Below are 13,950 nucleotides of genomic sequence, written 5' to 3' on the forward strand. Positions count from 1 at the left end.
CTGAAATCAGCTGTTTCTTCAACCAGGATGGTTTATTTAAAGCCCAATGATCTGGAACTGCTGAGTCAATTTCAAACCATCTCAATTTAAGACAAATACTATTTTTGCTATATGGGTAACAAAAGGATTGTTCTAAAGTTTAATGGCACAGATACATTTTGAATTTCTAATCTTTCAAACCTTCGGCTATTGTCAGACCTGATGGTTTACCTCACTAAACCCCTTGTAGCATAGCAAATGTCAAGTTCAGCCGATTTTATTGAGATATCTCTTTAACCTAATACTCAAGAAGTATTTTCATGTTACTCTTGGATCATTATGCATCAGTCAATATAGCTCAAAGGGATCAATCAAATTGAACAGTTTAAGGCACTTTTTACTTAAAAATATCCAACCTTTTTTTGCTTAGGGGCAAGTGACGACGGACTGAACTGCGCTGTCATGTTGGAAGTTCTACGAGTGATATCTCGGCAACGCGACCCACTTCAACAGAACATAATTTTTCTCTTCAATGGAGCGGAAGAGACGCCTCTTATGGTGAGTTTTACTTTTAGGAGAGCAACTTATTTTAAGTCAGAATTTTGTTGATTCATGTCATATTGCAGCGTTCTTTTGGTTTTGAGACAAAGGAGGAAATTTTAATGATAAAATATTTATATTTTACAGTGATACTTAACATTTCACAGCCATATTATATAATATCATTGAAGCCTCCTGTAATACAAGGCCGCGACGAGACAAAAGTGGGCAGTTCCAATAGTTGTAGCACTAATTCATGGGGAGTCTGGGCAGTGCTAATGTTTACATGCTTGTGGTTAGTTATTGGTCAGTGTGATGTTACCACATTGTTCGCCGCGGCCTTGTATTGTCGCGGCTCTTTCGACAGTTATTTTTCTTTTATTATTACAACAAAAAATTATAGAAGAAGGCTTTCTTTATCACAGCGAGAATTGGACAAAATATTAATAGTAAAATTAGAATCCAACAATAATTTTGACACTTTAAGTTAATTTGAAATCCAAGTTCCATCTGGAAATTTCCTAGCTGATCACCATTTCTTTCTTGTTCGTCTGAGGGTTGAAATTTACTTGTTGCTCTTAAAACTACGGTACACAAAATGTTCTTGATCTAATCCAATTCATTACTAATCTGTACAGTTTTTTTTTTACCATTTTTCTAATAACTTTTCAGCCATAACTATTAAAAACACTTGAAATTAATTCCTGAGAATTCCACCAACGCTGTGGAGTAAATGATGCCCATCTTTTTTGCAAGTTTTTGTGTAATTTCTTTTATTTAAGTTATTAAGTTTGTAGTAGGCTTACTGACTTTTACGCTTACGTTCCCAGGCGTCTCACGGGTTCATTACGACTCACAAGTGGGCCCCTGAAGTAAGAGCTTTCATCAACCTAGAGAGCTGTGGGGCCGGTGGCAAAGAAGTCCTTTTTCAAGCCGGTCCTAACCATCCTTGGTTGGTGCAGGTAAGATTAGCTTATATTGTCAAGCTTTTTTTAAAAAAAAGTCTTTTCAAAGCTTTTAAGGAACCAAGATGTTGAGAAGTTTTAAATTTATAATGAAAAATAACACAACAGAGCATTTACCTATCCAAAATATAGAGGGCTAAGTTGTTCGAGACAACCAACATTTAGGTTTAAAATGTCATCTATTTCTCTATTAATTAAGTTAATGTAACATACTTAAATAATGCATTAAAATTGGATACTGTTGTCAGGGTGGTATGTTAACAGGAATTCAATCACCTTGAAAAAAACATTATTATATGGTAGGGTTTAGTGTTTTTCAATGCTTTGACAATTTATCTAAAAATTGAGTCAACGGCCTGCTATTAAAAAAAAACCTTTTTGAAAATTACCAGTTAGTAAATGCTATTACTGTTTACGTGAGTTTATTGTTGACGGGTAAATTGTTAAGTATTGTTTAGTTTAATAGTTATTTTATAGTTTATAAGAAAAATTTATTTAAAATTTATTTCGGACTTAGCCAATGCATTAACCCTTTAAATCTGGCCAAATAAATGACTTATGATTCTAAGGTTATTTTTATTCAACCATAATATAGGGGAACATGCTAGTCTAGTAGCGCAGGGCTTTAGTCCCTGAGGTCCTGTGTTCAAATCCTGCCAATCTCCTATGACTCTTAGCTATGTAATGATGCCGCTGCCCTTTAGGCCTGGCCTGAAGTAATGTGTGAAAGTAAAACGGTTCCAGGCTAAAGCCTTGTGTCCTTAGATGTAGGACAAAAGGAAGTCAAGTCAGAGGCTACATAACACATTTAACACAAAGGTCTTTTAATGTAGATACGGTACATGATATTGTCAATGGTCTTGCATGGGAATCCACATTAGTAATAAGAATAGTATTATAAGATCACAGTGGTATCAGTAGGGTAATTGATAAATAATTTATCATGCCATTATTGTCATGTGTCAACTCAACGATTCCTTTGCTGACTAAGTAGGCCTATGAATAACAGGAAAAACATTTGACTGTGTTAAAAATAAAGAGGAATGAGGTGACTGGCCTCTTTACAATTAAATTATTTTTGTTTTATGAACATAATCGGGAATTAGAAACAGAAAACTTTTGCTCCACCCAACCACTCCCCCATACGCCTTTGCTATTTTCTGTGCTCTAGAATTGCTAAATAACTACCAGTAACTGTGTTTTTAGCTTAATGATGTAACATAGGGTTGAAGAGCCAACGTTTTAAGGATTTCTGGGGCAAAGCAGGTCTACCAGAATGGGGAAGATTAGCTTAGAACAAGAAACACAAATACTGGATGATTTTGCAACTGTCACCATTCATGATTTCGTAGTACAAAGATTTTAAGTTTTTACCAATTTTCTCATTGTCTTTGACTATTTTTGCACTTTCAATTATCAGCACCACATAGGTACAAGATTGGATGGGATTAGTGGGAGTCTATTGTACTGAATTATATTTTTCTACGCTTACTTAAAAAAAAACTATGTTTCACATACCGTACCTTATTTATCCGACATTTTTCAACTTGTATTCACCATACGTGGTAAATAGTTACAATAAAATAAGAAAGGTGGATCCAAGCCAAAATATGTAAACAAACATAATTGTCATTTGAGATAGACATCGGGTTTTAACAAGGCATGTAAAACTTCAATATCTTATTGATTAAATCTCAAGGGCTAGAATAAAATTAGAGTGAATTTCAGTTCTGATTCTTGGTTTTTCTGCAGTTGTATGCTGAATCTGTTCCATTCCCAAGTGCAAAAGTTCTGTTTGAAGAGATCTTCCATTCTGGACTGATTCCGTCCGATACAGATTTTAGGATATTCCGTGATTACGGCCAGAAACCTGGTAAGTATGTTTCCCGTGTTGAAAAAACCCTTAGTCTATAATTTAGTGGTGTAAAAACATATTTTTTCAAAGATGTGTAACCGTGCAGGGTTTGAACAGTATAAACTATATTTTTGATACAAAATGAACACGGTTTGTTTGGTTAGTTTTAAAAGAAGGATAACTTAAGTAAAATTTTTTTAAGTTTTGATTTTATTTTAACAAACACTTTTCAAACAACTAGTATTTTCAGGTATATTTTGTGTACAGGATCGGTTTATTTGCACTTATGAATCATTTTAATACTAACAAAACTTTAAGATATCATCGAAAATATAATGACTTATGAATCATTTTGATTCTGAAACTGGCAAAAACACATAGAATGTCTAAATGTTTAGTTAGTTCTATTGACTGTCAAACGTTACCTATTGTTATTGTGTTTACTTACAATGTATCAAAGTAATTGTGAGATGCAATGTTTGTTAGGACTGGACTTTGCCCATTGCAAGAACGGCTACGTGTACCACACCAAGTATGACCGGCATGACATGATTCTACCGAGCGTTTACCAGCACACCGGGGACAACTTGTTGGCTTTGGTGCGACACATCGTGGCTTCCGAACAGATCAAGAGGCCTAACGAGTTCAAAAATGGTCGCCAGGTAAACGGTTGTTTTGTGATAGAGAAAATCCCTTCTGTTATTATGGAAATAGTTATTTTCTTTGATATTGGATATTATCGAAAACAGCTACTTTCTGTACCAATTTTTTTGCTGAAGTTTAGCCTACATTTAGTTAAATTTTTATACCTACTTTGGCAGTTTTGAGGAATATTCAAACACAATGGTTAAAATTAAATACATCCACTTTCATTTCAGTTATTCCCAGTCTGCGAATCCACGAAGCCTCTACATTTCCTTTCCCTTTTCAGTTTCTCTCACTTTTCCATCTGCCATTTTATTCATCCTCTGTTTCTGCGCTCTTAACCTCATCAATCTACCTGGGTTGTAAAAAAAAGGTAAAAAACCAAAAATCCAAGGGTAGTGAAACCAGTCCTGGACCAAGAAACACTAGAGAGTAGAGGCGGCACATAGGCGGAACCCGTAGGTGGATGGTGGATGACGATTGACGACGTCTCGGGAAGAGGGTAGCCAATTTGTAGATTATCTAAGATGAGGGAAGTGTGCACACTTTTGGCGAACACTTGATGTAGGGAACCTACTGAAGTTGGCACTTGACACAGGTTCCAGGCACTCGCGGCGAAGACATGGCGGCGATAAAGTACGCTTTAAATTATTAGTTGTAAAAGTCCTAACGGTTCTGCATTTTCCCTCTTGACCTGTCTTCAACTATTTTGATATTTTCTCTCCAATATTTACTCCGCCTTTTTTTACTCTAAATACCCACTATAAATATTATTTCTTTAACTGTATTTTGCATTCTCCATTCTCTTAAAATTTCTGTCTCCACCACAGTTGATTGTGTTAATCTTTTGAAACTTTTCAGGTGTACTTTGATGTCCTGGGACTATTTATGGTGCAATACTCGGAAGTGATCGGGATCATACTAAACCTCAGCACCGTCGCACTGTCTGTGTACACAGTCATTAAAAACACCCTCGCTTACACATCTGGTGAGTGTTTTCCTGGTTTATTAATTTGACTAACAAACATTAACTTTACCCATTGACGACTCGTATGTAGCTCGTCACCACATTTCACAGAGAGAGAGCCTTACGGCTAACCCATCTGCTCATGTAGTTTGTCGAATCAAACCCGTCGAGGGCTAGTGTCGTCGTGAACTTTAGCCGGGTTGACACGATAGCAGTAGGAGAGACAATTTTCAGAAGAGAACTGACTAGCATGAAATTATTGGCTTCGTGTAAATACTTCAGGGCCCTTGTCTTGCCAACTGCCCTCACAATTGCTCTGAAATTAGTTGTCTCCGTTAGTAGACTGAATACAATTAGGAGGACTACTGGCCTCCGACAATCCCACAATCACGTGATGAAAAATGTCTTACCAACTGGCATCATGTAAACCGGGCTTTATCGACTTGTTTGGCCAATGGTGGCACGGCAGCTCATTTGGCTAAGGTGTTGCACTGACAAGTATAGCGTCGAGGTCTTTCTAAACTCGTGGGTTCAAATCCCATACATGTGCAATCCATTTGAGCTTACTAATGTGTGGCTTAGCTGGTGGGAGAGGCCCATCTTGAGTAAACGGTGTCCAACTTAAGTGGAAGCTCACAGCATTAGTGAGTTTAACGAGGATTGCTCACAACACCTAAAAACATATCTCTTTTATATCTCTTTTTAAACATAAGTATAGAAGAGGAGGACAATGATTTTTATATTTTGTTTTTAAATGGACGTATCGAGTTGAAATACTAGCCTATGATGGAAGTCATAAAAGGACTCAAAAGTATATATTATTTATAATATTAGTAAGATAAACAAACAATTTCCAGTGTCAATGGGTTTATAAAAACAGTTTTTTTCTGGGTGGAACCTTGTCACATCATTCATGGAATCAGAATCAGAATCCGTGGAAGACTTGCTTCTAAAGGAATTAAAATTTATTTTGACCAATGCTCAGTAAAAATCGTAAATTTGTTACAGATAAAATTTTGACACAAAACGTAACTTGTAAGACTACTGATGTTTTAGTTTATCACTTTATGTAAATAATATAACAATTTAAATATTTTAGAAGATAAAGCTTAATTTGTTCTAGCTCTCACATATTAATTTTGTATAGCTAAAAAAAATAAATTAATGAAAATATTCAGATTTCACAACTCTGAACTTTCCTTTAATTTGCTACATATGTGAGTTTATAAGTTCACCAACGCATATATTATGTTGAAAAACTGAAATTTTTGTATGCAAACCATACATAGAGCACATCAATATCATGGGAAAATATTATCTTGAAAGATAACACACACATATTCAGTCTTTATCCTCGTTTGTTTTTCATTTATTATCAGCTGATAAATTGTTATTCTGTAATTATTAGAAAGAAGTTAAATATTTTATTTACACTGTAATGTGGGTACAACCATTGACTATACACAGAATTTACACAGTGTATAGTCAACGGTAGAACACAGAATTTTCCTATTACCCAAGTTTTGTATTTAATGAGTCAGACTTACAAAATGTACATACTACACGAGAAAAGAAATGGAAATTTCTCGGATAGATTTTGTCTTGTATAAACAACTGATCAGATAGGGCTTGAGCTGGGGTAGTGATAGAATGCACAATTTTTTCCCTGAGGTACTGGGTTCAAATCCTGCCAACCACTCATTGACTTTATTCAAGTGATAACACCCTGTAGGCCTAGCCTGAAGTAATGTTTAAAACTTTCGTGCTAGAGCCTACATCTTAGGATGTGAAGTGGGACAGAATAGTTAAAAAAATTTACCATCAGGGAAGGTCCAATAACACAGAAAATCAAATAATTGTTGGTTGGATAATTGAGACTCTACTGGAGATTACAATTTGTGTAAATATCTGTAGGAGAAAATGTATCTCACCTTTTACATTGTCTTCTTGTTTATGTAGAACCAGCACCAAACCAAACATCAAAATGTTTTTGTAAGTAAATCAGAGACCTAATTTCTTCCCTTTTTCAATTTACTGCTTTGCATACTGTTGTGCATTGCTGCATTTAACATTTGTTTATTTATTTTGTTAACTTTCTCCTAAAATCTGTTGCTGTATACAAACCCCGATCACAGTGAATGTATGCTTTGGTTATTTATTTTACACCTGTAGAAGGTTTTATAACGACTTTTAAATTCCTAACATGTTGCTTGTGCATTTTAATAAAATAGTTATCACATGTATGAGTAAAAGTTTAACACATTTATGTATCAACATTATATTCATTTATAATTTAAGGAAACCGTAGGTTGCTGATTGAGGAGACATTAAAAGGAGTTTAGCTTGCTTACTTGTGAAAATATAGTTTATGACATTAAAAAATGCAGTTGACTCTTGCGCATCCAGATCGGCCTTGTCTGGACTCTTGGTAGTCCGGATTGGCAATTGTGATTTTTTTAGCGACACAGTACAGTAGAAGTCCAAATATCCGAGCTAAACAGGACCGAGACTACCTCGAATAATCAAACAAATTGGATAACACGGCGGTAAAAATTATTACCGGTGGAAGTGCATATGCCCTGCTATCATTACTGTAGACCTGGAACAAAATTGGAAAAAAAAAACGGCTATATATAGTACTGTGCATTTGCTCGTCTCTCGATAGTCCGGATTTTTCGTAATCCGGACCGGACGTCCGCCACATTAGTCCGGATGAGCGAGAGTCTACTGTACATAGAAAAGGTTACATAAAACAACTTCACCCGAGAGTACTTTGTGATAAGTAATCACGTAAAGATATTGATTTCTCTTCGTCATTATACTGAATAAGGCTACTGGTCGTAATATCAGTGCTATGTTTTGTCATGTTTTATTGTAACTATGTAAAAATGTTTGGCTGTAAATCTTATATTATTTCTCTGAAGAAATAAAAGTAATGAAAACAAATTTGCCAACCGATAACAAAACATTAACCAAGTTTAGATTAAATAAATAAATTAAAAGTAACATTCTAAAATTTGTGTCTAAGAAAAGACCACTTTGAAATTTAATCAATTCAAGTTACACTTGTACAAATAATAAATTATAAAAGTACATATTGTTTACAACGGATAATTTAAAATCTATATACCATAGGAAAGTTGGTAATAGGATGGACTGGATGATCTAACCATTTTGGTGCTATTTTACAAAATATTTCTGATCAATATCCTAATTTAAAAAAAGTGAACGTCTTCAAACCATTCTTTTAAAATGTAACAATTTGTTTGATCCTAATCAAGTAAATGCACTAAACAGGTAATAAAAAGTGATATTTTTCTACAGATTGTTGAATTTTCTGATTTATTTTAAGTGTTCATGAATGCTTTATGCCAATTCCCCTTTTCACCTTGCCCATTATGAATTTGTGCTGAATGCAAAGACTGAGATATTTTGCATGAAGCTTGTTCGTTGCACGTTTTTATTTCCACATTCCTGTTTTAATCAGTTTTGAAATGTAAAACTATTTTCACCTTGTTATACTTTTGAGTTGTGGAAACAATTATTATTAAGATTTTGGTGAAATATTTGCATATTGTAAATTTGTTTAAAACAAAAAAAGGAGTGAACTGTCATATTTGTAAAATTTATTTCTTTAGATTGAGCTATAAATAGTGATTGTTTTGATGCATTTTTTTGTGCTATAAGACAAACGTAAGAGTCTTTCTGGCCACATAAAACTGACTAGTTGATGTCAGTCTGCTTCTAGTTTTTTTTTATGATAAATATTTTCCTAAAAGTCCTTAATTATTGGGCTTTTAATGAATGATCGTAGAGGTAATCTATGAAAAGAAGGCGATCTTAGTCGGTAACAAATCCACACAAATAATCTCATTTAATTCTACACTGACCGCTTGCATTTATGTTTAGCTTAAATACGTTACACTAGGTACACCGCCTTAGTAAAAATTGAGGTTAAGGATGTGTTATACAGCACAAGGGCCCAGGGTTTATGATTTTTTGTGAGGATAGCTGGCTTACCTGAATAGGAAAGAGTCCAAACTTGCACAAGAGCCACTACTTGCACAAACCTTACACTATATACAGTGCTATAGTGTGTACTGTCACTGACAGCATTTTCAACTAAGGAATAGAGTTTTCTTCTGGTCCAATATGATGGCCAGGGAGTTGTTGAGAGATACAGTAGGCTATTGAAAAAAAATTTATTAAAAAATAAAAATTCAAGTGATTAAACTTTTGTGTTTCTTGTGCCAGAATTGGATCTTTTCCCATTTAGCTAAGCCTGCTCACTTAAACCCTTGAAAACTAGATCCTTGTGTTGGCATTCTAAGTTCAAACTGAAATGAAGTTTCAACATAACCCTTATTCTTTTGTTAAAATAAAATATCATAAATAAACTCAAAATACCTAATAATACCTGGATTGAACAGTAGTAAAGGATCGTCATACCTCAATATCAATATTAGGGGATTCTAAACAGCTAGAACTACTGACAGTTGACTAATCATTTGTAACGGCGCAGGTATGAAGAGGCAGGCGATGTGTCGACAGCTGGCGTTGTCGGTGCTCGTGCCGGCTCTTGGTATGGTTCTGGCGGTAACGAGCGCCGTTGCCAACGCCATTGTCTTGGACTCTACACAGCGGCCAATGTCCTGGTAATCAACTTATTACAATAATTTTTTATTTATTTGATGATGAGAAAAAATGAGGGTAGAATGAGCTATATTAAACGGTAAACATTTGCTTTAAATACAGTTTAAAACGGAGGGTAATGTTTATCATTGTTAGTTAGCTAGCTGTTTCTGTAGCTGGAAGGATCTGGAGTCAATGATTACCTAGTGTAATCTTGAAGAAAATAATATTTTATGAATTATTCGTATTGCATTAAACCTCAATGTGTTTGTTTAGGTACACCCACAACTCTTTGGTTTTGCCGATATACTTCCTACCATCTTTGTTTGCTCTCTCTGCTCCGTTGTATATCTTCACTGCCTGCAAGAGTGTGAGTATTTTGAAATTATACTACTCAGCTATGGAAGAAACTGATTTTATTTTAGTATCAAATTTTTTCATGTACAACCGAATTTTTATGATGTAGGGCCTACACAACAGGCCTGAATGAGACAGGAATCAAACCATCTATAATGCCATTTCTTTGCCATAGAAATGTCACCTTAGATTGCCATTGACCAGATTTAAGGATCTGCCACACTAAAAACACTGGTCAACCCAAAGCCCAAGCAAGTAATGCTTAGTGAAAAATTGAAATATCATTGTAATGTTCAACTACTTTGAAGATATCCAGACCAACAGTGGATCGGAAGCAAAAACCATTTACTCGTCAGTTGGAGTCCATCACACTATCTAAATGCTTAAAATTGTTATGTAATAATATTGAGTCGCCGAATATATTATTTAGCACTATTACATATTTAATTACAAGAAATTACTCTAACACTAGCTGTTAATTGACAGTTACAAATTTTGGTTCTACATTCTAATTTAATTTCAGAGCAAGCTGTGTGATGGAATACAAGCGCAAATGTACTGCAATGGAATACAGCTGATCTGGAGTGTTCTTCTTCTGATCGCCACTGTCGCTGGGATCAGGTCTGCGTACATTTTGATGATTGTGGTACTGATACCAGCCGTTGCCAATTTCCTACTTCTGCTCTGTCAGAGGAACCAGTCAGGTGAGCCCAAGTTGTTTCCACAAATCAAGTTTGCCGAATGTTATTTTCCAAAGTATCAATCAAGGGTTGGACTAGTTTTATCACACTTAGTGACCCGAGCGTTGCATGGCTTTAAATTTAACAAAACTTAGAGTACAAATTTTCTCAAAATCGGGCGATTGACACTTGAGAGGTTAAATAAACATTTCAAGCTATAAGGTACTTTGGTATTATACCGACCCCACCTTATTTGGTTACCCTTAGGTTGGGTTGGGTTTAGGTCTAGGTTATCTGCCGGTTATCTTATCATAACCTAACCTAGCTTAGCCTAACCTAGGTGTGGTAACCTAACCCAATTTGGTTGTGGTCGGTATAATACCAAAGAAACAGCTACCGTATTCCAAAGCCTGCTAGTAGTTAGTTCATTTTAAAACTGAAACTGCAATTTTGACTAATGGCAACAGTTAAGAAAACGCTAGTCCACATATGCACATAAACAGATGTAATTTATCTCTACATTTTTGTGACTCTGTCTGTTCTTCATGGACTTGTAGATAAATAATGTTGTTACAGTTCCCGTTTGGCTGTGTGGCTTCCTGGCGAGTGCGCTGTTGCCGGCCTTCTACACAGTCTACCTCAGTATATTGTTCCTGCAGGTGTTTGTACCTGTGACCGGCCGCTTGGGAGCCGACACTAATCCTGACATCATCATCGGAGTTATCTGCTCCGTACTGTGTGTGCTTATTGCCAGCTACTTTGTGAGTAGGCCTACAGTCAAACATATTGATATTGTGAAGGTTTATTTTTGTTGTAACTAGTGATGGTCAAAACCAGAAATTTAATTCAAATCTCAAAATCTCCTAATGTAATAAAATTGCTATGGGACTAACACACTTGAAACCTAAAATACTCTCAGTGCAATACTAAATATTTTTGATTTTTTATTTGAATACTTGAATGATTGGTTCTAAATTCTGATGTCAATGTAATTGCCTAATTGGTAGGCCTATATGAATTTTACTTTGAAAAGTAGTTTTTAATATTTTTATTGTGGTTTTCTCATAAAATCTAATAAAATAACAAAAAGTCACATTTTTACAAAAACTGCTTGACTAATTGAATTAAATAACATTTTACAGTTCATTGAACTCTGATCAAAATTGCACAACAATGCTGTACAAATTAACAATATTAAAAATGTATTGCATTTGTTTTATTTTCCCCATAAAACACAAGTTCCTCCACTTACCAACTGGAATTTGCCCTTATTGCAAGGAGTATGTTCATTTTTAGTGTCAGGCTAATGGGATAGTGTATTTGTCAGTTTGCTGATACCTTTTATTTTTCACAGGTGCCGCTGATGGTGCTCATAAGGAAGCCATGGACTGTGTTCCTATCGCTGATATTTCTCTATGTGGCTGGTGTGTTAACTGCTATGTACACATCCGTGGGGTTCCCCTACTTAAACACCCCTTCCAGCCCGACACCACAGAGACTATATGTAGTGGTGAGTTGTAATGATATTTTAGAAAGTAATTGTTAACTACTAACAGGTCTTTGGCAGATATTAATTAAGTAATTTTTAAGTATAAATAAGGCAGATATAATTAAGTAAATTTTCAGTACCGCAGACCCCTAGTACTAGGGGTCTGCGGTACTGAAAATTTAAGGTCGGTACGGTACAATATTTTGTACCTCGGTTCTTGGTACAAAATCGGTACGGTACGCGGCTACCCGTATTTTTTGTGGTTTTCTTCTCAGAACTGTATTTAAACCATTATTTTTAATTTTAATACATTGACATTACTATTAAAATGGATAGTATCCTACATTCACGGTTTTCTAACAACAATTACTGTACCACACATTATTAAAACATTTTACTCCTACTAGGATTGTGTCAAGAAAAATCACAGTTAAGATAAAGGTTTTACCTATTTTACTCTGAGATACTTTGAATAGCATTAAGTCTTTTTAAAATCAGGATAAGAATGTTTAGGAATAAACATGTTTTAAGCAATAATTGACAAGATAATTTCACACAACTGGTAAATTATTTCCAACCAACACAATGTCTAGTTGTTTTTTAAACTTTTAAAAACATAAAAATGCATTCAGTACGAAAACAGTGTAGTTGCCAGCTGTTCACATTCAACAGTTGACAATGAAAAACAGGATGTTATGATGAAGTAATGGCAAATAGCATCTTTTTTATCAGCTTGAAAACTAATTATAAGATGAATACATCTCTAGCAGAGTTTTTCTCTGAAACTAAAATTTGGATTACCACAAAGTAATATTATTGTCTATTCATTTTCAAAGTTAACATCCACACATATCAATCATTAGTTTATCTCAGACACAATCCAATTTTCTTAGTATATTTTAAAGCTCTTCCAAAGAGTCAAAAGACCCAGGCCTAGACCTAATTATTTAGGATGGTCTAAATAAATTGAGTAGGTTACAATGAGGGTAGAAAAATCACTATCATAATCTAGTTCATAAGATTTAGATTGCATAAAGTACCTTCAACACAATAAAAAAATATAGGAAACAAAAAACATTTAAACCTTAACAGCCACATCCAACATTAAAAGACAAGATACAGAATATGCAATGACATAATTTAAGACCGAGTAGGCTTGCATAACAAAAAAAATAATTATGCAAACTACTACTACCACTACTACTACGCTTGTGGTTTCATCAATAGAAAGATAAAATACCCATAACAAATATCTTAACTTATAAAATAAGAATGTAGATTAGTTACAAGTTTAATATGAAGCCGTAAACAGTTTTATGGCATTAGGCAATGGCCAGCGGCAAATTGAATATTCACGAAAATACTGACAGAGTTAAAGATAAAATTTACAGTCATCATAAAACTATTATTTTTATGATAAAATAGAATTGGGGAAAGTCGTAAAGGAATAAAAGTGATAAAACTCAACAATTCTTGGAAATACTTGAATACAACAATTATTGTCGTGATAAAATGTTAATGGATTTGGGACTGCTAATGGGTTTTTTTATTGCATCATCCCCTAGTAATAAATTATGAAGATCGTAAACAAACATGTGATAAGACTTTTATGTGCTCAGAACCAACTACCATTGACTACAATAGTAAATGATAAGTAATTTATTATTATAATAGGCTGTACCGGACCGAATTTGTACCGCGTAAATGTTGTACCGAACCGATGACGATAATTAAGCTTGTACCGTACCATACCGACTTTTTCGGTGCACCGCAGACCCCTATTAATTACCTATAATTGGTCCTCTTTTATGAAGATATTGTTTAAGAATATGTTTGAGTTC

At 34.6% G+C, this 13,950-nt stretch overlaps 1 protein-coding gene across 4 annotated transcripts in view; it reads left to right on the forward strand.

Annotated features, from left to right (window-relative positions):
- Nucleotides 1–13,950, forward strand: part of LOC128996767 (endoplasmic reticulum metallopeptidase 1-like) — a 31,328-nt gene that overhangs the window by 2,846 nt on the left and 14,532 nt on the right. For 3 of the 4 annotated variants that reach the window (XM_054422222.1, XM_054422223.1, XM_054422221.1), the window contains exons 4-14: nt 410–537; nt 1,350–1,481; nt 3,237–3,357; nt 3,826–4,001; nt 4,846–4,972; nt 6,911–6,943; nt 9,474–9,606; nt 9,860–9,953; nt 10,464–10,644; nt 11,197–11,381; nt 11,975–12,130. In XM_054422222.1, the coding sequence (XP_054278197.1) occupies nt 410–537; nt 1,350–1,481; nt 3,237–3,357; nt 3,826–4,001; nt 4,846–4,972; nt 6,911–6,943; nt 9,474–9,606; nt 9,860–9,953; nt 10,464–10,644; nt 11,197–11,381; nt 11,975–12,130 (1,466 nt within the window). The remainder of the gene's footprint in view (nt 1–409; nt 538–1,349; nt 1,482–3,236; nt 3,358–3,825; nt 4,002–4,845; nt 4,973–6,910; nt 6,944–9,473; nt 9,607–9,859; nt 9,954–10,463; nt 10,645–11,196; nt 11,382–11,974; nt 12,131–13,950) is intronic. The other variant, XM_054422224.1, reaches the window with a different exon arrangement.

The sequence above is a fragment of the Macrosteles quadrilineatus genome, unplaced genomic scaffold (genome assembly GCF_028750875.1).
Source record: "Macrosteles quadrilineatus isolate MER2022 unplaced genomic scaffold, UCM_ALF_1.0 Scaffold_6__1_contigs__length_79288215, whole genome shotgun sequence".
In the NCBI taxonomy this organism is placed as follows: Eukaryota; Metazoa; Arthropoda; class Insecta; order Hemiptera; family Cicadellidae; genus Macrosteles; species Macrosteles quadrilineatus.